At 44.6% G+C, this 24,875-nt stretch overlaps 1 protein-coding gene and 1 non-coding gene across 5 annotated transcripts in view; both read right to left on the bottom strand.

The window, feature by feature from the left end:
* Positions 1 to 2,547: 2,547 nt before the first annotated feature.
* TRNAR-UCU lies at positions 2,548 to 2,619 on the bottom strand. The gene has a single exon. It is a non-coding gene; the product is annotated as a tRNA-Arg (tRNA).
* Positions 2,620 to 6,489: 3,870 nt separating this feature from the next.
* LDB3 (LIM domain binding 3) overlaps positions 6,490 to 24,875 on the bottom strand; it is a 60,065-nt gene continuing 41,679 nt past the window's right edge. For all 4 annotated transcript variants that reach the window (XM_006066607.4, XM_025284876.3, XM_006066608.4 and 1 more), the window contains 5 exons: positions 21,317 to 21,758; positions 19,424 to 19,604; positions 18,711 to 18,831; positions 13,678 to 13,793; positions 6,490 to 9,294 (listed from right to left, as the gene is read on the bottom strand). In XM_006066607.4, the coding sequence (XP_006066669.1) occupies positions 9,205 to 9,294; positions 13,678 to 13,793; positions 18,711 to 18,831; positions 19,424 to 19,604; positions 21,317 to 21,758 (950 nt within the window). In that variant the 3' untranslated portion in view covers positions 6,490 to 9,204. The remainder of the gene's footprint in view (positions 9,295 to 13,677; positions 13,794 to 18,710; positions 18,832 to 19,423; positions 19,605 to 21,316; positions 21,759 to 24,875) is intronic.

Here is a 24,875-nt window from a genome sequence, read left to right as displayed (position 1 = left end):
GACAGAGGAGCCTGGTAGGCTGCAGTCCATGGGGACGCGAAGAGTCCGACACGACTGAGCGACTTCACTTTAACGTCTCACTTTCATGCATTGGAGAAGGAAATGGCAACCCACTCCAGTGTTCTTGCCTGGAGAATCCCAGGGACGGGGGAGCCTGGTGGGCTGCCGTCTATGGGGTCGCACAGAGTCAGACACGACTGAAACGACTTAGCAGCAGCAGCAGCAGTAAAGCTTAAGCTTCAGGGTTCCCTCACTATCAAAGGCCCCGTTTATGCTGAGCATTGCTTAAAATGTGCTAGGTTGAGAAGGGAAGTCAGGGTGTTATCAGGGAGCGTTCTTATGTAAGTTTTCTGATAAGTTGCCTAAGAGATTTCAGAAGAGACCTAGAGAGCCATGATTCCAGGAATTTGATTCTTTCTTCTCATTCTAAACGAATACTCTGTAGTTTATTTTGTGTTTGAAATTTTATATTCTTTGTAAGGATGACTCCAAAAAACCTGAAGCTACTTTTCTCTATTGCCTCCCTACCCTACAGCTCACCAGAAGGTCACAAGTACAGGAGAAGGGTGTGCAGGGGCCTGTGTCACGATGACGCCACGAGAGGTGGACTCAGCCTCAGTACCTGCAGTCTATCTTCTCGCTCAGGAACCTATTGAACACCTTGTACCAATTTCCTGCCACAAATGCTGGGACCCTCTAGCATTCCCAAGTGCTTTGCTAGAAATAAAAAGATAAAGCCTCTATTAGCTGACTTTTCCCTTGATCTAAAAACGATTTTGAAATGGTCTTTTTATACCTATTTTTATGCATCAATAGACTTGGTACTAGGGAGGAGTCAGGGGATAACTGACTTGCGTATGGAAAGGTAGTCTGTTAAGAATTTTTCCCTTTTTTTTTTTAAATATTAAAAAAATTTTTAACTGAAGTATAGTTGAATTTCACTGTTTCAGGTATACAGCAAAGTGATCCAGTTTTATGTATATATATTCTTCTTCAGATTCTTTTCCATTATAGGTTATTACAAGATATTGAATATAGTTCCCTGTACTATAAGGCATGTCCTTTAAGAATTTTAATAAGATGTCTTGGGTTTTTTTTTAAAATAGAATTAGTTTGTGAAAAAAGGAACATGGATCCCAAGTAAATGATAACAATGATGGCATCCTTTTGCATTTCTGTTCCTAATGTCTCCACTCTAATGCCTAATTGTAGATGGAGTTCTCATGACCATTATTAATCAGTTCAGTTCAGTCGCTCAGTCGTGTCCGATTCTTTGCGACCCCATGAACCGCAGCACGCCAGGCCTCCCTGTCTGTCACCAACTCCCGGAGTTCACCCAAACTCATGTCCATTGAGTTGGTGATGCCATCCAACCATCTTATCCTCTGTCGTCCCCTTCTCCTCCTGCCCTCAATCTTTCCCAGCACCAGGGTCTTTTCAAATGAGTCAGCTCTTCGCATCAGGTGGCCAAAGTATTGGAGTTTCAGCTTCTGCATCAGTCCTTCCAATGAACACCAAGGACTAATCTCCTTTAGGATGGACTGGTTGAATGTTTTTGCAGTCCAAGGGACTCTCAAGAGTCTTCTCCAACACCACAGTTCAAAAGCATCAATTATTCAGCACCCAGCTTTCTTTATGATCCAACTCTCACATCCATACATGACTACTGGAAAAACCATAGCCTTGACTAGATGGACCTTTGTTGGCAAAGTAATGTCTCTACTTTTTAATATGCTGTCTAGGTTGGTCATAACTTTCCTTCTAAGGAGTAAGCGTCTTTTAATTGCATGGCTGCAATCACCATCTGCAGTGATTTTGGAGCCCCAAAAATAAAGTCAGCCACTGTTTCCACTGTTTCCCCATCTATTTGCCATGAAGTGATGGGACCAGATGCCATGATCTTAGTTTTCTGAATGTGGAGCTTTAAGCCAGCTTTTTCACTCTCCTCTTTCACTTTTGTCAAGAGGCTCTTTAGTTCGTCTTCACTTTCTGCCATAAGGGTGGTGTCATCTGCATATCTGAGGTTGTTGATATTTCTCCCAGCAATCTTGATTCCAGCTTGTGCTTCCTCCAGCCCAGCATTTCTAATGATGTACTCTGCATATAAGGTAAATAAGCAGGGTGACAATATACAACCTTGATGTACTCCTTTTCCTATTTGGAACCAATCTGTTGTCCCATGTCCAGCTCTAACTGTTGCCTCCTGACCTGCATACAGGTTTCTCATTATTAGTCGGATAACCTTTAAAATGTATTTTATAGAGATTGAGTAGGATCACATTAGTGAAGTTCATAGCTTTAAAAAATACATTGTTTTAAAAAGAAGGCAAATCTCATAATGGTATGCACAGTACGATTCCAATCAAGTAGAGCGCGGTGTGGGTGTGTGTGAGTTTGTGTGAGTGTATATACTAGGATAGGTCTGTGTTTCCCAGGTTTCAGAAAGCAACACTGTGCTGTATCCACACAGAACTAGTGTTTCCCAGACTTCACACAACTGCATACAACCTTTTTTCTTGCCGCACTGTGGGGCTTGCGGGATCCTAGTTCCCTGCCCAGGGATCGAACCCAGGCCCCCTGCAGCAGAAGTACAGAGTCCTAACACTGGACCACCAGAGAAGTGCCTGCATACAACCTTTTGCCATACTCATCCAGAACTACTTGATGAACAGCTTTGACACTTTTTTTCAAAAGCTTTATAAGGAAAATAAAATTTATTCTAACAAAAGGGGACCTCCTTCACTAATAGAGTCAAATATTAACTCTTTGCAACTGGCAGGTATATGAAAACATTGTCCACCCTGACTTACCACCGCTTACAAGGACCTCTGCACTCTTTGCCACCTTTCCTGCTGCTGTTTCCTTACCTCTGCTCTTAAACCCTGTCCCTTCATTGTGCCAAAACTGTGCCCTGGAAGCCTCCACGTTTCTTTCCCCCTTAACTTCAGATTTTGGTGTGGTTGGTTTCTTCTCATCATTCAGACCTCAGCCCAAGTATCACTTCGCAGCCAGGTCTTCACTGACCACTTGACCAAGAGTAGCTTATGCCAGCCCCCAGTATACTGCTTTGTTTCGTTTTCCTGTAGCACTCACTATTTCAAATTGTACTGATTATGTGCTACCTGTTTACAGTTGGTCTCTTCCCTTGAGTGTAAGCTTTATGAAAGCAGGAACCTTGTCTGTACTGTCATCTTCCATCCCTACAATAGAGCCTAGCCATTCAGTGAGTGTTCGTGCAATGAAAAGTAATGATTCTGAAATATTATTCAATGCTAAAAAGAAATGAGATATCAAGCCATGGAAAAATATGGAGGAAAATGAAATGTATATTGCTAACTCAAAGAAGCCAGTCTGAAAAGGCTACATATTATATGATTCCTACCATTTGACATTTTGGAAAGGGAAAAACTATAGAGACAATAAAAAGATGGGTGGTTGTCAAGGGTTAAGGGGGCGGGAGGGATGAGTAAGTGGAGCACAGTGAATTCTTAGGCAACTATATATGATATTATAATGGTGGATACACGTCGTAACACACTTGTTCAAACCCATATAATGTGCAATATCAAGCGTGAACCCTAAAATAAACTATTGACTCTGGGTGATATGGAGGTGTCCATGTAGGTTCACTGATTATGACAAATGTAGATTCTGGTGGGGGATGCTGAATGGGAGAGGGCTTCCCTGGTAGCTCAGATGGTAAAGCGTCTGCCTACAACACAGGAGACCTGGGTTCGATCCCTGGGTTGGGAAGATCCCCTGGAGAAGGAAATGGCACCCCACTCCAGTATTCATGCCTGAAAAATCCCATGGACCAAGGAGCCTGGTGGGCTACAGTCCATGTGGTTGCAGAGTCGGACACAACTGAGCAACTTCACTATACTTCACTACTACTATGCCTGAGTGGCGGCAGGGAGCATATGGGAAATCTGTATACCTTCTGCTCGATTTTGCTGTGAACCTAAAACTGCTCAGGGGCTTCCCTGATAGCTCAGCTGGTAAAGAATCCGCCTGCAATGCAGGAGACTCTGGTTCGATTCCTGGATTGGGAAGATCAGCTGGAGAAGGGATAGGCTACCCACTCCAGTATTCTTGAGCTTCCCTTGCGGCTTAGCTGGTAAAGAATCACCTGCAATGCGGAAGACCTGTGTTGGGAAGATCCCCTGGAGAAGGGAAAGGCTCCCCACTCCGGTATTCCGGCCTAGAGAATTCCATGGACTATATAGTCCATGGGGTTGCAAAGAGTCGGACTCGACTGAGCAACTTTCACTTTCACTTAAAACTGCTCTACAAATAGAGACTATTTAAAAAGCTATACTGACCCAAGTTGTCGATAGTTATAAGTGTGTAAGTGATCACTAAGTCACGTTGCTGCACATCAGAAACTAACACAACATTGTAAATCAACTATACATCAATACAAATTTTTTTTAAAAGCTTCAGTAATGAGAACAAAAATAATGCTGCTATGAACATAGGAGTGCATGTATCTTTCAAATTAGGGTTTCTATGTTCTTTGGATACATACTCAGAATAGCTGGCTCATATGGTGGTTTTATTTTTAATTTTTGGAGGAATACTGTTCTCCACGGTGGCTATATCAATTTATAGTCCCACCAGCAGTGTATAATTGTTTCCTTTTCTCCACATCCTCACCAGCATTTATTATTTCTTGTCTTTTCCATAATAGCTCTTCTCACAGGTATGAGATGATATCTCACTGTGGCTTTGAGTTGTATTTTCCTAATAATTAGTGATGAATATCTTTTTATGTGTCTGTTGGCCATCTATATGTCTTCTTTGGAAAAATAGTTATTCAGATCCTCTGCCCATTCTTTAATCAGGTTGTCTGGCTTCCTGTTGTTGAGTCATATGAGTTCTGTATGCATTCTGGATATTAATCCCTTATGAGACATATGATTTAACAGATATGGCCTTTATTATGGTGAGGATGTTCCCTATATACCCACTTTGTTGAGAATGTTTCTTACAAATGGGTGCTGAATTTTGGAAAATGCTTTCTCTGCATCTGTTCAGATCATATGATTTTTAGCCTTTGTTTTATCAAGGATGTATCATGCCGATTGATTTGTGGATGTTGAACCATCTCTGTATCCCTTGAATAAATCCCACTTGATTGCAGTGTATGATCCTTTTATGTTGTTGGATTTGGTTTGCTGACATTTTTTTAAGGATTTTTGCATCTGGGTTCATCAAAAATATTGGCCTACAATTTTGCTTTTCTGTGGTGTCCTTGTCTAGTTTTGGTATCAGGGTAATGCTGGTTTTGTAAAGTGTTGAACAAGCAATTTTTATTTGGTCCACAATTCCTCAGTGAAGAGAGAAGAACTTTTGGTATCAGGTAATACTACCAGATTCTGATTCACATGGTTCATACTTCTGCGGTATTTGTGTAATATTTATTCTTGCTGCTGGCTTTCCCAGTATTTTTTCTGGATGAACAAGTTTAAGGAGTTTAAAAAATGACGCAGAAGTGAGGAGTTCTGACCCCACTCTACTGCTGATAATAACAACTAACATTTACATTGAAATTTTCTTCCCAAAGTTACTGTATTTGGCTCTCAAAATAAAATGCAGGTGCTATATTAATAGCTTCATTTTCAGGTAGATAAGCAGGCTTAGAGAGAGTCTTCTGATACCACACTGGTGGTATTAGATCAGCCTTGATCTAAACACTGGTCTTACAATGTCAAAGTCCATGTTTATTTCATGGCACCTGGCTGCCTCCCTAGCTGGTTGTGTACATGCTGGGAAGCCACTTCCCCTTTCTGAGACTCAGTTCTTACATCTAGAAAATACCCAGGTGATCCCTTGGATTCTTTTCAACTTTAAATTCTGTGCCTATGAATCTTTTTTTCTCCATCACCTGTTTGAAAAATTGCTAAAGCTTTAAAAAGTACTAAAATAAGAAGATTTTATTTCTACTTGTAACTGTACAGCTATTTGAAAATCTGATTCAGGTATTAAAAGTCAAATAAGCTATAAAAAATATCTTTTTAAGTAATGCCTAGAAACAGAATATCTCAAAAAAGGATGAATTGGTCATGCTGAAGGCCCCTCAGAGGGGCCTTCATTATTCTTAAAAAAAATGCCATGAGGGGATGTTACTCTGTTATTTTAAGACAAAAGGCATGGAAGAAAATATACTTTTCTAGAAATGAAGTTATTTAGAACAGAATAAAAATAAATAAATATGAAATAGCTTAATAAATAAATCCAAAAGGAAAAGGCCAAATCTGGTCTTTAGGTTATTATTTACTGGTAAATTCACTTTGTATGCATAACATCTGTATTATTCATGTATCCTTCTTTGTTTAAACGGCTGTTGGACCACACAATCAAAAGACCAAGTGAGTTATTTGTTTTTTCTCCTTAGGGCATTTTGTTTTCTCTCAAACTTATATTTGCAGTCATAGAGAAGTAACCTACTTTTGGTTATCACATGAAAAAACTTTACACAGAAAAATCTGTATTTGCACATCCGTTTGGGGTTTTATTTTGCTAAAAAGAATTCACGCAGGCCAAAAACAAAAAAACAAAAAAACATGCAAAACATTTTTGTGCACACTTTTTACCACACTAGATTCCATTTCTGAAATGTTAAAATTAAAAATCCCAAAGCAAGAGTACTTAGGTTGAAAAGTTAACATTATAAAAGCTAGATTCCTAACAAAAAACACTGCAGACATAAGTCACTCAGTTGCAAAAAGTTAATGTTTATAAATGTTAAATAAATGTCAACAATGAGGAGAGAAGAACTGTAGATCCAACGTGTACTCCTCACCATGAACTATTAAAACTTGTGTTCGGTGTTGTAGGACATCCATGATGTTAACTGGAAGTAGCTACAACCTTAACCCAACACTATGCCAAACTTAAAAACACTGAGGGAACCATATTAAAAATCACCTCCTTTTCCTGCTACCTTTAAAATGTTTTTGTTGTTGATTCTGGGTTTTGGTAACTAAGAGTCCCTCAGAATATACATTAGCTGTGAAATGTAGAAAAACTGCTTCAATAAATGACTATGATGAAGCTCACCTTTGAGATTTCACTTTTCTTTTTGATGATCATATGCTTTTTAATGGCCACACTTGTGTGTGTGTATGTGTAAAATCTTTTAAATGATATTTTTGGGGAAAAAACTCTAGGGAACTTTATTCCCTTTCCTTGAGACCAGTCCTTGATAATTTAATAGTTTTTTATTGTTTTTTTTTTTAAGAAAATCTGCCTAGAGGCTTTCTGTACAGTCAGCAACCTCCTTGTCCCTGTGTATTTGAACTTTCCAAAAATAACAGAATGCTTGCTTGCAACTCCTGAAAAATCTCCAGGCACTCCCTGCAGATGTTACTCTGCCTGGTGCTTCATATTCACTTTCTCCCTGCACCAAAACTAAAGAAGGGCCCTGTGGTAGGAGCACATTTATGTCCCTCCTGGTGTTCCCTGGGGGACGTTAGTGGCTTCACTCTTGGAAAAAAAAAAACACGGGCCTTCTGTTAGACACAAATCTAGCTGCTTCTTTCTCCCTCAGGTAGAAAGGCAGTCCCCTGGAAGCCTCAGTTCTCAGAAGAAAAAGTAGTCTAATGCATTCTCATAAAACATTTCAAACGTGCAAAGAGAAAATCCAAAACAGGAGTGAGGAAAGGGTAGCGGTGATTGGAAGATGGCCTAAATATTGTGCTCAAGTGAGAAACATCCACTCAAACCGCCTCCTTTGATGCCAGGTTCAGTGAGCATAACAGCGCTTCCTAAAAGGGAAAGAGACGATAACCACTTCCAACCTCAAAAACTAAGTTTCTCTCTTTATCACCAAACAGCTTTAAAATGCTTACTTAACTCAAACTATCACTAATACTTTAAAGAAGTTTGAAGATCCAAGTCTATTTCAATAAATGCTTAAACAATTGCTAGGTCAACTCAGCTCATACTTTTTTCAAAATACTAGCCAAAATGGCAGATGCGTCTATATCAGGCCATCTTTCCCTTCCAGCAGGCAGCACAATTGTATACTATCAGTGTGCTGCATTTAAAGGAAGATACGAGAAGGATGGAGCAGCTCTGCAGTGGGAGGTCCTGCCAGCTCGTGTGTTCTTACTCAGGCTGGCAGAAAGCAAGGTTTCTCTTTCCCACCGGGAGTTTGGGCACGTCCTCAGCCTATTCTGCCATCCTGTTTCCAACACTGTCTCTCTCTTCTTTTCCGCAGCTCATTAAGCCTGTTGAGGAAAGGGATGTTGAAGAGGACCTCAGTGGTGAGCACTCACAGGACTGGGAGTGAAACGCATGCACAAGACTAGACATTCACGCTAATGAACCTCATAAAGCCAAACAGGGGCCAAATACAGCCCAGGGTTATTGTGCAATCTCCTCTCACACACAGCAAAGCAAAACTGGAAAATAACCCAATTCCACTTGCCCACCACAAGTCAAAAAGAAGCTAAGCTTTCTGGGGACACTGGCTGTTTCAGGCTAAAAGAAGGTGGCAGAAGAGCCCTTCTTTCCCTCAGCTGTCTGCAGCGTGAGCCCGATCCTTTCCCGAAGCCCTGTCGCTTGCCCAGAGGCTCCCAGAAGACGCCCCTCCAATGTCTGGGCTCCCATGAGAATGTTCAAGCCTGTGCAAGGTCTGAAGTCTGATGCGCCGAGGTAGCACCATGACGCGAGGAACGGAATAACACTTCCTTTTTTGGTGAGGAAGGCCCAATCGGTCTTAGCTAACAAGCTCTCAGCTATGGCTCTAAAAATACCCTGCAGTGAGAACTGTTTGGCACTTCATTTTGTTTGTTAGAGGAGCTCTAAAGAACTCCACAGAAAGCTTCAGATTCTCCACAACTGCTCTGAGCTCTGTCCCTGCTCTGGTGACCCCAGGGAAGTGTATCGCTTTGGGAAAGTGACTTTTTCTTTTTCACTTTTGAGTTCTTGGAATTCTGTCCTCAACGTTTGAAGTACAGTTCCAGTCTTGGATTAATTACTAGCTTGGTTCAGGAATCTTCATTTGGCTTCTAGTCTGAACTATGCAAATACACGATCTGTGTGCAGAAGAAACGACTAAAATTATACTTCAAAAGGGCTCAGTTGCTTCCTGTCTTCTCCTCTCCCCCCAAAAAAGAAACATCAGCCTCCTTCAATCCTTTGTTGCCAGCAGCAGGAGCAGCTCCCTGCCCGTCCATATCAGATGCCCTGGGCTCCCTACACGTTGATGGCGTGTGCATGCTTCTTGCACAGGGGTTTGTCCTTCTTGGAGTAGAATGGCTGCCCCTCCAGATTCACGTGGCAGACCTGAGACAGAAAACAGATAGGCATGAAACAGTCCAGGAGAGAGGGGGACATGAGCAAAGATTTCAGCCATCCTTTTAAGACAAAGCACAGTCACAGAGAGACGGGGGAAAAGGCAACAGCCAGCTTCTCCTCACGACAAATGCTTTACAGCTAAAGCAGTATATGCACAGCATTTACACTCAGTCGTGTCTGACTCTTTGTGACCCCATTGACTATACAGTCCATGGAATTCCCCAGGCCAGAATACTAGAGTGGGTAGCCTTCCCCTTCTCCAGGTGATCTTCCCAACCCAGGGATGGAACCCAGGTCTCCCGCATTGCAGGCGGATTGTTTACTAGCTGAGCCATAAAGGAAGCCCAAGAATACTGGAGTGGGTAGCCTATCCCTTCGCCAGCAGATCTTCCCAACCTAGGAATTGAACCGGGGTCTCCTGCAATGCAGGCAGATTCTTTACCAACTGAGATATCAGGGAAGCCCAAAGCGGTATAGATGGGTTGAACTATTATTAAAGTAAAGACTTCCAAAGAGGAACGTGGAATAAACTCAAGTTAAATTAAATTAAATTAATGGAATACAGAATATATACACAATAAAGGTGATCAATGTTGTGTGTGTTTGCTTAGTCGCTCAATTGTGTCCCACTCTCTGCGACCCCATGGACTGTAGCCCACCAGACTCCTCTGTTCATGGGATTCTCCAGGCAAGAATACTGGAGTGGGTAGCCATTCCCTTCTCCAGGGGAATCTTTCCAACCCAGGGATCGAACCCAGGTCTCCTGCATTGCAGGGAGATTCTTTACCATCTGAGGCAACCAAAGGAGACCAAACCAGTCAATCCTAAAGGAAATCAACCCTGAATATCCATTGGAAGGACTGATACTGAAGCTGAAGCTCCAATACTTTGACCATCTGATGCAAAGCGCTGACTCACTGGAAAAGACCCTGATGCTGAGAAAGATTCAGGGCAGCAGAAGGGGGCAACAGAGGAGGAGATGGTCGGATGGCATCACCAACTCAATGGACATGAGTGTGAGCAAACTCTGGGAGACAGTGAAGGACAGGGAAGCCTGGCATGCTGCAGTCCATGGGCTTGCAAAGAGTTGGACACAACTTAGTGACTGAACAACAACAATTAAGATGATCAATTGATGATATCCACAGAGGTGATTAATATTTAAAGAATTATAAAATGTCAGAAAAATGATCCTCACTAATAATTAAAGGAAAAATAAATTAAAACCTCTATGAGATACCTCTTAACCTAGTAAAATAAACAAAACAAAAAGCCTCAAAAGCTCGTCACCTTTAGCCCATGTGACTAAAGCCAGAAAGAAAAAAAAAGTGATCAGTCAAAAGTCAGCAATATCAAAAGAGATCAGGCCTACTTGTCACTGTTTAGGGAATGTGAAGCAGCTCAGCCTTTGGCAAGGGATGTGGCAACACTGAAGAGAAGCCACAAAGAGGTGCCTGCCCTGTACCCCAGGAACACCACTCTGGATAATTTCAGCTTGCAGCAACTATTGCACAGAACAAGAAAGCAACATACGCTCAACTACAAGCCAGGTGGCCACGAACATTTCTCTCAAGGGGATGATGATTAAGTTAATTTTTATGGTGCATTTTCCCAATGAAATGCCCCCATGAAATGTAAATCAAATATGGCAGAGTATATGCAGGAAAATATTACATGAAAAAAAGGCAAAATTATATACCCCCTTGATGACAACATGTGAGTGGAGCTTAAAGATGGAAACACAGCAGAAAGGACGGAGACCAGTAGTATTTGTCAATGTGGTCAAATATGATACCAGACACTCTGTATGCACCATCTCATTTGATTTTCACAGAACTTTATGGGATAGGTATGACTCTTCTCTGTTCCACAATTGAAAGTTAAGGCTCAGAAAGGCCAAGTATCTTACTCAAGTCACAGACCTTGTTAAGTTGTACAACCTAGGAATCCACATCCAGGTCTGCAAGACTCCACTTCTAAGCTCATTTTCCCCATACCTCACAGCAGAAAGGGACTATGTCTACTTGAAATTGTTCTGGGTTTACAGACTTGTATCAGGGTAGCTCACTAAGCCCATGTCAGCTAGGAGAGCTAGTCCTGATCTTCCTTTCTTACTAATTCTTTTTCAAGTTACAGGAAAATATACACTCATTAAAAGTGATTTGGAAATATAAAGTGATGGAAAGAGGACCCAAAAATCCCTGAAAGGTTTCCAATCAAAATATTGCTTTCCAAAAATTTAAACCATGTTCCCCTTAGATACAGACAGCTTCATGGGGCACTGAGTGCTACTGTGAGCTAGTGTGGGGGAAGGCATAATGGTTCTCTGTGATAATTCTCCAGAGGACAGGAGTTGCCTGGTTTCTTTGAGTAGATCCTGTGGGCAGTGCTGTGGGTCTTTCATACCAGACTGGAACTTATTTGTAATCTCAGACTGAGCAACCCCCAGCTTTACGGCTTCTTCTGATCTCTCTCTGGGACTTGCACCATATCATGATTCTCAGACAAACACAGAAGGCTCGAGGGAGCAGACACACGCTCACCTTTGTGTGATTTCCTCTGCACGTGACACAGACTGCTCATCAGCCTGCCCTTAGAGAACAAGCCTTCTGTGCCACTGTCTTCCCTGAACCTCCTCCAAGTCTCTTAGATCTTTCTAGAAGTTGGGTAACCAGATTTACAGGCAGCATCTTAGGATTAGACAAGCTATGGCTTGAAGGTAAGGTAAGAGAGCCCTGTACTGTGCTTGCTGAGCTGTGGCTCTGCAGGGGACAACCCCAAAGCCAGTATATTTATATGGCTTTGTCCCTTTTTGAAGGGAGGTCCTGATGTAATTAAAAGACCCTAAAAGGTGATTAGAGGTGTTCAAAGGGCTGGAAAATCAGAGTGCTATGGACTGAATTGTCCCCCACCACTAAATTCACATGTTCAAGTCCCAACCCTGAGTACCTCCAGCCTACCCAGAACAGGGAAAACAGTGACTTTATAGGGAAATAGGGTCTTTGCAGATTTAATTAAGATGGAGGTTAAGATGATGTCATATGGAGTAGGTTGGGCCCTTAATCCAATATGACCAGTTCCTTATAGGAAGAGGAGATGAGGACATAGAGACAGACACCTGTACAGAGGGGACTGTCACGTGAAGACACAGACACCAGAAGGAAGGCAACCACGTGGCGATGGAGGTCGAGACTGGAGCGACATAACCACAACGCAAGAAACACCGAGCACTGCGGGTGAGCACCAGGAGCTCGAGGAGGCAGGGCCCTGCTGACACCTTGGATCTGGGCTTCTAGCCCTCAGGACTGGGAGCGAATAAGGGCTTCTGTTGCTTAAGCTGTTCATATTGTGGCATTTTGTTATGGTAGCCTTAGCAAACTAATATACGGAGTGAATACAACACACCCCACAAATGGGAGGGGATACAGACATGCAGTGTAAAAGCTGAAGTGAACTGCAGTGCGCTTTATGACTGGGGTTGCTCTATGTCATAACTCTATAAAAAGTATTCAAGTTTAAACTATATAGATCTTTCATATATTCCTAAAATTTATCTTCAGCAGCTCTGGTAAAAAAAAGAAAAATAGCCCTAGTAGCACATTAACTTTCCCAAATAAAGTTTACTCAATTACAAACTCATATTACGGAGTTTTATCAGGGACAACTATTTTCTAACTCTAACGTGGAGCCTAAGTGTCGGCATGTTCACTGTCATATCCCTTCCCTAAACCAAAGCCCTTGTAAAGAAAATGTCAGTCTCATGGTAAAAATGACCTGGCTATTCAGCAGAGACAAACTGCACGTGGTTAATACTTAATCTAGGACTTATCTCCTGGCAACTGCATATCAAGAACAGGACCATGTAGGAAAATGAAATTATATTTAGTCCTGCCTTCTAAAGGTTCAGTCAAAAGAAATCTTACCTCAGCTTTTGATAGGATTAATCAATAAGCTCTGATCTAATGTTCATGGTGAACATTTGGGGGAAAACCCTTGAATCACGTCGTTGTATCTTAAACAGCTTATAACCATGAGAAGTCATCTGCCTCTATTAAATCCAAACATTGTTCGATCCTCACACTTATTGAGGGCACTGCTGTTGAGGCCAGCTGCTGGTGTGCCACATCCTGAGACACTCCTCCGTCCTTAAAGAAGTGGAGAGTAACAACGCCATGTCGGTTTATAAATCATTATTAGTAATAAAGCTTGGCTCAACTGCGACCTATCAAGGCATCATGGTATCTGCCAGCTTTTAAAGAAGATAGAATATTAGAATAACAGTCGAAAGGTATGTGGAGGGTTTGTCATCTGGCCCCAGCTGGTCGCTCCAATCCCTTCTCAGAAAGTCAGAACACCAGGCTAAAAACATACCGCACAAATGAAGCAGGTGTCATGCCAGGTGTGGCCCAGGGCTTCGATAAACTTGTCACCGGCCTCCACGGGGAAGTCACAGCCGTGACACTTGGTGCTGAACAGATTGACGTAGTCTGAAATGAAAGGCAGAGTAAGGACTAGGCTGGGAGGGATGCCCCTCCCAGCCACACCAACCCAATACCAGAACCACCCCCCAGATCACTGAGCTTGAGGCAGTGATGAAACCCAACTGGTTACTTGTCATCTGGCACACAAAATTCTCAGTTACATGATTGGTTTTTTCCTTTTCCAATAATTTGCACTGGGGTTGTGCAGATTCAGGCTAGTCACCACCCTGTGCTGGTTTGATTTGCAAACACTTTCTGGAACTGTCATTCACTTTCTGCAGGGCGATTTTCTCTGCCTCTGTCACCTCTCATGGCCCAAAGAGACCAATTCCCTAGAAGAAAAAGCAATCCTATTTCCCAGCAACTATGCTTATTTTGGAGAAATGAGAGCCTTGAACATTTTTTTGGAGTTATGGAATGTTCTTTGCTTGATTATTCTTCAGTCATGAGGTATCTGTGTTGATAATAAATTTTCACTACAAGAAACAGGATTTGATTTACTTTGTCAGAAGTAATTCCCCTCCCCCACCCAAGAGGATAATAATATCAAATATTCTTTATGTAATGCTTTACAGTTTACCAGGAATCCTCACATAGATGGTCTTATTTGCTAGTATCTCAATGTCAAGGTCTATGTATTAGTTTTCTTTGTACTCCCAGCACAGTGCCTGGCACACAAGTTGGTACCCAACACATGTATGTCAAATGAATGAGTGAATGAATGAAACAATAAATCAATGATTTGGGAAAAAAAAGATAAATCAATGAATGAACTTAATCTTTGCAAGATTACTTTTGTTTTGTTTCTTTGGGTGAGGAAACTGAGGCTCAAAGAGGTAAAGGCTGTAGCCAGAGCCACATGGGTGAGACAGCAGGCCAGGTCCCGAGCTTCTCCGCCACAAAGTGTCCTGGCTGGGTCACGAGCAGCACTCCCAATGCACTCACAGTAGAACTCTTCCAGATTCTTCTAGAAAATCTTGATGCCTTTTACAAAGCCTTTATCCCCCTATAAGTGGACTTGTCTTTCCAGCTCTGCCACAGTTGGCTTTTTCTTATAGCAATTTTCTGCTCTGATCTCCTCGTGGAAAGTGTGCCTGGTCACTGTCTGAGACCACTACTGAGAGTCAGCATGTAGTGGGGGCCATGAACTTGGATTCCAAAGAAAGAAAGACCTGGGCTCAAATCCCACCTCTATACAGGAATTGTTCAAATCCGGGGCAAGTCACCTAACTTCTTAGTGCTTCAACTTTTTCATCTATATAATGTGAATAACTACAGATTAAATATAAAAAAGTATGTGAAGTGCTAGGCACCAATAATGTTGGCTTTCATTTTGAATGCCTTTAAGATGATAAAAGGAGGGAAGGGAACGTGATTTGAGTACCCACTATGTGCTAGTCCGAGTGCTCTTTTATGTTTCCTGTTTAATCTTCACAGTAGCTCTGCAATGAACTATTGTTTTCATTTTAAAGACGATGAACCTGGCTGTAGCAGTTCCATCACGCAAGTGGTCAGGAGCCACAAAGGTCACCCCATCTCCCTGACTTCACGCTATTTCCAGTTATCTATTTGCCATGAAGCTTTGATAAGTTATATCTCTTGCATATTTTTTCCAATGTATGGTTTCCTCTTTGGGGTTTAATTATACTTGTCATGCAAATACTCTTACATACATTGTAAGCCATCAATCTTGTTTCTGACAGAATACTGAATTTCTTTAGTAGGCAAAAATCGATTGCCTCACCAGGTAGGAAAACATCATTCTGCTTACTTAAGAGAGTTATGGCAAGTTTATGGTTCACTCTGTGCTCTGCAGGAACTTACTAGTGTGTGATGAGAAGCAGGACTATAGGCCAACCTGCCTCCACTTGAGAGAAAGCCCTGCACCCCACTTATGAGTTCTCTTTCATTCAGCCCAGCTGGTCTCCAGATGCCCTGGATTCTTTCCTCCATCTTCATGCCTCTTTATGAACCAGGTCCTGCACTCAGAAATCCCTCCCCACTTTGTCTACCTGAATCTCTGCAATTCTTCGGGCAGCCTTCCTTCTAGGAAGACCTCATTCCTCTCCCACCCAAGGGAGATGAGACAGCCTTCCTGAGGGCTTCTCCTGGACTTCTCTCCCTCCCCATTCATTCATCACCCACCCATCTTTTCACTGTTTCTTAATGGTCCGTTTGCATGCCAGCATATCAGGCGTCGATGGGTCTGCTTGAGGTTCTTCAGGGCAGCGACCCTCTTCTCTATGCTTAGCACCCTTCATAGCGACTGGCACACGTTTGATGGTGAAATGATGAACGGACAAAGATGTTTCAAACAGCCTTGTTAAATTTGGTTCCTTTTGCTGTTGTGCAGCCTGTTCCCCCCCCGCCCCTCGCCTCCCCCCCCCCCCCCCCCCCCCACAGATTAAGCTCTTGCTTCCCTGGTGGCTCAGATGGTAAAGAATCTGCCTACAATGCAGGAGACCCAGGTTTGATCCCTGGTTGGATCTGATATCCAACCTGGGCTGGAAAATCCCCTAGAGAAGGAAATGGCAACCCACTCCAGTATTCTTGCCTGGAGAATCCCCGTGGACAGAGGAGCCTTTGGGCTACAGTCCATGCAGTTGCAAAGAGTTGGGACACGACTGAGCAACTAAGCACAGCACAGCACAAGCTCTTGCAAGGGCTTGAATTTATTTCTGGAATGTCTAGTCCTGTCTACTGATTAATTTTGCTTTGTTTTGTTTTAAACTCATCTTTGTACTATCTGGAGAACTGCCACTTTGTTTTAGAATTTGATATCACAGGTCTGACTCTAATACATTGTTAATTAATTATTTGTTTATTGGTCTCACAGCCAATGTGGCATGTAGGATCTTAGTTCCCCAACTAGGGGTGGAACCTGTGCCCTCTGCTTAAGAAGTGCAGAGTCGTAACCACTGGACGCCAGGGACGTTCCCTCATATTTCCCTATAATAATAAAAAAATGACAAGGTCAGAACCAAACACAATATCCTGTGGTATTATACTGGGGACCTTCCTCAAGGCTGACTCTGATATTTTATCTCAAGGGTAGGTTAACCAACCAGGCTTGACTTTACTGCACTGTTGAGTCATCTGCTCTCCTTTCTTTCCTTTGTTCATACGAGTGTCACTCTTTATCACATTCAACAAGCATACTAAATTTCTAATGCTCTTGCTAGAATAAAAGTCAGATTATGTTACTTCTTCACTTTAAAACATCACAGTGACTCCCACTTCTTAAAGGCCAGGTTTCAAACTGTGCTCCTTGGAGAGCTGTGGGTCTCCCAAAACCATTAGAGGGACGATGTCAGTTGCCCACTCACCATGGGCAGGTGTTCTGTCAAGAACTCTGTGCCCACTATCTCAGCTAATCCTCACAACAGCCTCTGAGAGTTAGGTGAGGAAGGAAGAGACTCAGAAAGGGTAAGCGTCTTATCCATCATCACACTGCCTGGAAGTGACCCCTAAGGGACTTCAGTCAGGGTCTCTCAGGGTGCCTGGGGTTGAAACTAAATCTGCTTCCTTGCAGTCTTTTCTTAACACCTTAAGACCCTTTTTACTCAAAATATCATTTTTGAAAATCTTTTTTGGGGGATTGCTAGGGAGAAGAGCAGTAGGAAGAGTATAGATCTATTATTCTTTCACAAGCCTCAGACATAAACTGTGGCTTATCACACATTATGAAAGCTATCATGTTTTTAGTTGACTAAAAATAGCAATTTGTACTGGTACCACAGCATGTGGGACCTTAGTTCCCAGACCAGGGACTGAACCCGTGCCCCCTGCAATGGAAGCAGAGTCTTATTCACTGGACCACCAGGGAAGTTCTGGTATCACAGCACTTTTACTAACTACCGACCATCATCATTTCCATGTAAGAAGGGAAAAGACAGGCGCTACCTTCTTCCTTTCACTGATATGGAAACTGAGGCCAGAATGACGGAGTGACATTTAAAGTCATACAATGAATCTTAGGGCTGGAAAGGGAATTCACCAGGACCTCAGAAACCAAGAACTTTCTTTTACAATTTATTGTCAAAGGGAGGAAAAATGTTTTATTTTGTTTTGCTTTTCCCCTTGAGGAAATGTTTTCTCCTTTCTGGTTTTAAAGTAAACTAACTCACTGTGTTGCCTTTTTTGCCCTCAATTTTGCTGCCCAGTCACTGAAGCTCTGTTATTCGTCATAATCAGCATGTTTCTTTCTCCCTCGCCTGCTTGGTGCTGATCTGCTCAAGTTCTATTGTCTTAACTTTCACGTTTATGCTACCTTTGTTGGAACCTGCCTCAAATCCTCACCTGAGACAGACAGGCTATGAATAAATGAGTGTGTAAGTGTCAGTGAGTGAGCAAATAGCTAGTTAACCAGGACGCCCAACTCTAACAGAATGCTTCGTCTTCAGAGTTTACCATACCTGACTCCAAGTTTTAAGATAAGATACAGTATTGGGGGGGATTAGAGAAACTCTGAATTCAGAGAGCACATGGCAGGACCCTGAAAGAACACCCAAGTCTGGTAAATATCACAGGAGCTGGGAGGGGACTTGCACATGCTTGGTACTTAACAAATTTCATACTTTCTCCGAGTTTAATCCTCACCACAACTCTATGAGGCCGGTGTTGATCTTCCCCTTTGGCAGATGGGGAAAGTGAGGCTCAGAGAATTTTAGTAACTCATTCAGGGTTACAAAACCAGCCTGAGGTGGACCCTGGAACAAAGGCCAGAGCCAAAGCCTTTTCAGACCAGGCCTCGTGGTCTCCAGATCAAAACCATCTGAAAGCTTTCCTAAATGGTCACAAGATGCCGACTTGGGTCCACATATTTGGCACAGGGAAGGTAGCAGAGACTGAATGTCTGTGAAAGGGAACTCCTAACCCCCTTCTTCCAGACTGTGGGGCCTCCCCTTGGCACAGAGGTCCTACCTTTCTCACAGTAGGGCTCCCCGTCTTCCATGTGGAAGAGGCTGTTCCCGAAGGGCTTCTTGCAGGCTGCACAGACGAAGCAGGTGGTATGCCACGTCTGCCTCAAGGCATGCATCACTTCCTGGGGAAAAGAGCCTCAGTTCAGGACAGAAAGGTCAGCAGAGAGAAGGAGGCAGGCTTGACGTCCACACCAGGCCTCAGTCACTGCAAGAATGTCCCATCAGGGAGCGGGACAGGCAGCCCAGGGAGCGGGCCTCAGACACATGGAGGAAGGTCAGGGGTGGCAGACGAGGGGCTCCTACTCGCGCAGTGCATGCTGGGTGCCAGGTTCTGTGTGTGCTCATATAAACTGTGATGCTTCCCCTCCCATTAAACTTGGGAGGGAGGCTGCTTGTTACTGTCATTTTACCAAAGGGGCATCGAATGTCAAAGCCATACAGAGGTACATGGTGAGGTGACTTGCTTTTCAAAAGCTCCGCAAGCCACTTCAAGCTATGTGGCCCAGGGATACAATCATCTCTCATTTCAAGTTCATTCGTTCCCTAGTTCCCTGGTGCCAAACCAATGCCCTTCCAGGATAGAAATGGAGCTCTTCTTGCTCTGTTAGCACAGCAACTGCTTGGCTTCCAAAGGGGACCCCACAACTTTGGGAAGGAGGAGAGACTGGCTGGAAAACAGACAAGGGTCCGAGGAGAAGAATGCTGCCCACTTACCCCCATGATTTTGGTGTTACACTTGGCACAGACGGGGGCAAAGAACTGCTCATAACACCGCTCACAGTAAACGTTGTTCTGCTCCTCCACAAAGCACACATCTGCCAGGGAGGTCTTGCAGTAGGCACAGTTGAACTCTTCTGGATGCCAGGAACGGCCCATGGCTACCAGAAAGGGGCCCCTGGGAAAGCAGAGAACAGTATCTCCTAAGTAGCCCCAAAAGCTTATGACCAGGTATTTCAAAAACTCCCAACAATATTCACACTTGGACCCTGATAACCCTGACTTTTGTGACTGTTGTAATGAAATAACAGGAAATTCAGATAAAGCTCCATGAAAAAAGATGAGGTTGCATCACTTACAAAAAAGAGTAATGGGGAGGCGACTCAAACATCCACGACTAGGGGGCCCAGTAAGTGTATTATGGGATATCCTTCAGTTGAATACTTGTAGGAAGAAGACCCATGATGACAGTGCCCATGGCTAACATTTATTAAATGCTTACTCTCTGCTAGGCACCATTCAAGAAGAAATTTGCATTTATTAGTGTGTTTAAGGAGAAGGCAATGGCACCCCACTCCAGTACTCTTGCCTGGAAAATCCCATGGATGGAGGAGCCTGGTAGGCTGCAGTCCATGGGGTTGCTACGAGTCGGATGCGACTGAGCGACTTCACTTTCACTTTTCACTTTCACGCAATGGAGAAGGAAATGGCAACCCATTCCAGTGTTCTTGCCTGGGGAATCCCAGGGACGGAGGAGCCTGGTGGGCTGCCGTCTACGGGGTTGCACAGAGTCGGACACGACTGACGCAACTTAGCAGCAGCAGTGTGTTTAACTCTCACAACAACTCTATGAAGCAGGTACTATCATGATACCCATTTTTAGATAAGAAAACTGAGGTACAGATGTTAAGTAAGTTGCTCAAGGCCATAGGGCTATTATGCTAGACCCAGGACACAAACCTGGATCTAGATCAGTCTCAGAACAGTGAGACTAAAGAAATGCTTTATATTTTAATTTTAATGTTTCTGAATTTTCTAAGTATTCTCTAATGAGTATATTCTTTCTGTTGTTGTTTGGTCAACTAAGTTGTGTCCAACTCTTTTGTGACCCCATGGAATGTAGCCTGCCAGGCTCCTCTGTCCATGGGATTTCCCAAGCAAGAATACTGAAGTGGGTTGCCATTTCTTTCTCCAGGGGTTCTTCCTGACCCAGGGACTGAACCCATATCTCCTGCATTGGCAGGAAGGTTCTTTACCCTGTGCTTTGGCAAATGGGTTCTTTACCACTGAGCCACCTGGGAAGCCCCATATTTTTTCTAATGATACTTTATTTTTAAATAAAAGTATACTTTTCATATACATAAGTTCATCCTCCCCCCCACACAAATGCATATACTATAAACATGTTATATTCAAAAAGTATCACCCATGATCCTTGGCTTCTAAGTATGAAATGACTTGTTTTCCTTTCAGTGTGGCAGATGGCCACCAAAACCCTGAGCAGCACAGGCCTGACTGAATAGACCCAGAAGCAGCCCCAAAGGAAAGCTGGGTCAAAACCAGCCCTGTCAGCCAGCTTGCAACAGGCCTAATAAACCTACCAACCAGACTTGCAATTCTCAGAACCCAGCCTTAGCCCAAGGGGGTGGTGCTGGCCCAAGCACCATACTGGAGCTTTACCCACTTACCTCATGGAATCCTCACAACTCCCTGGGGAAGTGGGTGTCACACAGGCAGAGAAGCTAAAGCTCAGAGAGGGTTAGACCAGAGACAGCTAGCAAGCGGGACCTGAGGCTGCCCTGCACGCAGCTTTCTCCCTGCACCTGCCTCCTCCCATCCCCTTCCCCTGCCAGCACCCCAGCGCAGGGGCACAGTGGGATCTGACCTTACCGGATGATGGTGTTACAGTGGCCACAGAGCGGAGTCCGGCTGCTGGCTGGGAAGCGCTCGGCCCTCTGCACCGTACCCCTGGCAAGGGGGGACACCTGGGGAGCTGGTGGCGGCGGGGTGTAGGCAGGGGCGCCTCGGGGCAGACTCTGCTTGCTCACAGTGGTGGTGCTCTTGCCAGGGGCAAACTTCTGAGAGAAGCTGTCGTCTGTCACCCATGGGGGACGGCTGGCAGACTCCGCAGGGCCCCCGCTATAGGGTGTAGGATTATAGCTTGGGGCTGGCGAGGGGGTGTAGGCTGGTGCTGGGGAGGGGGAATAGGTGGGAGCAGGGGAAGGGGTGTACGCAGGGGTAGGGGACGGGGTGTAGGCAGGGGCAGGGGAGGGCGTGTAGGGGGTTGGACTGTAATTGGCCCCCGGGGATGGGCTGTAGGTAGACGCAGGCACTGCAAGCCAAAAATATCCAAAGAAAAATGTGTCAGGAATTCATTTCTCCCAGCTCCCCTCACCCCCAGCCAGAGAACTGTACAAGACAACTTTAATATTAGAGCGGCACAATTCCTGTTTTTACAGAGATGCGTCCCGAGCTTCTTCATGGCCTTGATTTGAATTTGCAGCAAGGAGCCAAGGGAGATAAAGAGCCATGGAGCAGAGCCCTGGGGAGCTTGGACAGGGCTGGGAAGGGATAGAACTATAAATATCCGCAGCTGTGTGGGGTGGGGCTCAGCCAGGCCCTGGCTGCCAGGAGCCTGCCGGAGACAGTGAGTGGGGGCAGGGGGCGCGGGCAAGGCTGGTATCTGGGTCCCCTGGGCTGGAGAGGGTGAGAGTGGGTCATTCTGGCCTTGACTGGAAGATGCTCTTGTTTGCACTCTGACCAGTGATTTGACATCTGAAATGCCTCAGTCGTATACGTTTGCTGAACCTGGACCTAGTCCAGCCTTTGAGACAAAGCAGATGACTGGACAGTTAGGTTTTCGAGTTTAGATTTCAGGTTTAGTTGCAATCGTGTTTTGTTTGTTTGTTTGTTTGAACAGCTTGGCTTGATGTGTAAGGGGAAGGTCCATTTTGGTTTGAATTGGGGTGGTGGGTCTTGAAGACATCATTCAGAGGAAGGCTAGACAGAGATGCTGAAGTGACACGGCCCAGGTCTAGCTGCTTCCTCGGCCTGTGGTTGCCTCTGGGGGACCCAAGCTCCCCTGCCTCGCTTTGATGGAAACTGAGAGTGTGTCCGAGTGTCTGTTAGAGGTTACCTTCCAGGCAGAAGGAAAATTCCCTGCCCTGCTTCTGGAACCCTCTCCTCCAGCTCACTGAGAGCTGAAAACCCTTTTAGGGCAGCAACACAGAGGAGCAGAGCAACTGCTCACCCAAAGCCCTCCGAGGTCTGGGCCTCAAAACCCAGGTTTCTAAGTTCTGCTGCCTCTCATTGTGAAACTAGCAAGGGCAGACCCAGCTGGCCTGGCACACCTGGTTTAGCCAGCCTTCACTCCTAGGGAGGGAGGTTCCGGATGCCTCACCTCAGCTCACACTTTGCTCCTCTGGAAAGAGGCTTTATTCCTTCTACCCCAGCAAGTGTGTCAGGGCAGCCTCCCTCCCCATCCCTGCGTCTGGCCTGGTGAATGGACTATGCTGATAGGTGCGAAGGCAGCCCTCAGCAGGCTCCAGCCTGGAAAGGAAGGTCATTCTCAGGGCTAAAGTTCCTGGCCTGGCCTCTGGTCTCTCCCCACCTGGTTCCCCTGGATTAACCTGCTGCTCCAACCCTGTACCTCCTGCTCCCAGATGATTGGCCCTTCAGAACTGGGTGACATGGAAACCCTATTGCTGGGAATGGGTAGGGACCAGGCCTGTGTTATTGAAAGCAGAAGGGATACAACCCTCCACAGCCCTGCCCTAGAGCCATCCTGGGAGTGAGGCTGGCTTCCAAAGGTAAAAGTTTCTCCATAAGGAATCTTCTTCCCACTTACTAAGAGGATAGGCTAGGCATGTAACAAGTCAACTGGGTAGTCCTCTTTATCGCTGAGGTCACTGAGGCTCAGACAGAGCTAGTAAGCGGTAGAGTGAGTCTCCAAAACCATTCTTTCTCTCACCCCAAGCTGACTCTGTGAAAAAACACGAGCCTGGTTTCCAGAAGATGTGAGTGTACGCTGTTGATAGGAGCGCCTGTCAGCCTGGAGGAGCCGCCGTGGCCTGGCAATGCAGCACAGTCACCCAGAGCCCTGGGCTCAGGTCCTCGCTCCACTACATCCTGGCTGTGTGTCCTTGGGCAAGTTCCTTAACATCTCTAGGCCTGAATTTCCTCGTCTAAAAATGGCAATAATAATTCTTAGTGCCTTATTAGGAGGATTAAGGGAAATAAGAACTGTAAAGGCTGAGCCTAGTACCTGGCACCTAGTACCTGGCACCTAGCACCTGGCACCTAGTACCTGGCACCTAGCACCTGGCACCTAGTACCTGGCACCTAGCACCTGGCACTGTGTATGTGTCACTAAATGTTAGTGGGGATGGTGAGGTGAGTGACTCCTGGGTCTCATGGTCCAGATGACCTGTTAGCTCATCTCACAGCCTGATCATGACGTCACCTGAAGGACCCCAGCCCAGGGAGACTGTAGGATTTAGAGGATGGGAGATGTGACCTAATCCTAATACTGTGTTATCTAGTACATAGTCCTAATGTGGCCATTAAGCACTTGATATGCAGCTAGTCCAAACTGAGACATACTACAGAGATAAAATACACACCAACTTTTAAAGACTTAGTACAAGAAGGTAGAATATCTCACTAATAATTTTATACTGATTGATTATATTGATTAAAGTGATACTTTGAAAATACTGAGTTAAATAAAATATATTAAAATTAATTTCACCTGCTTCCATATACTTTTTTGTAAATTTATTTTTAATTGAATATACACGTTTTAAAAAATGTAGCTACTGGAAAATGTATTGTTACCAGATAGTGCCATCCTAATCGGGACAACAGTTACCAAGTGCTGCCTACTTTCACATGCCAGGGCCTTTATGTGCATTATTTCATGTAATACTTGCTGCAATCCAATGAAGCAGATAATAGTCTCTAGTCCGTTTTACAGTAGAGGAATTGAGGCTTGGAGAGCTTATGCAACACCGAGCTGAAACAGGCGCTCAGGCTGCAGGACTCAACCCCAGATCCCTGCTTAACCACTCCCAAGGCAGAAAAACAGGCTTTAGCACGCCCCTTCCAAATCTGGCCCTAGCCCACTTCCAACGTCTCTCTAGCAATACTAACCCTATTGCCTCTGCCAGGCAGACTTGCTCTTCCCTCATCTGGAAGGCCTTCCAGTCTCCATGATTCACTCCTTTTCTAAACCCCAAGAACACGAAGGTCTCAGCAGCTCAGAGGCAAGCTGGCATCTGGGCACGGTGGGCTGATTCCTTGCTCAAGAGTCCCCCGGCACCCTCCTCCCCTCTACGATCTAAGGCCGTTCCCTTCTTCCCGGCGCAGGCCAGCAGCCTCCCTCCACTATCAGGTACCCAGTGAGGATCGGGGCGCAGGGAGCAGCTGCTTCACAGTTCTCTTCCCTCTG

The sequence above is a fragment of the Bubalus bubalis genome, chromosome 4 (assembly GCF_019923935.1).
Source record: "Bubalus bubalis isolate 160015118507 breed Murrah chromosome 4, NDDB_SH_1, whole genome shotgun sequence".
Classification (NCBI taxonomy): domain Eukaryota; kingdom Metazoa; phylum Chordata; class Mammalia; order Artiodactyla; family Bovidae; genus Bubalus; species Bubalus bubalis.
The sequence above is the reverse complement of the archived record's forward strand: the minus strand, read 5'-3'. Positions and strand labels throughout refer to the sequence as shown.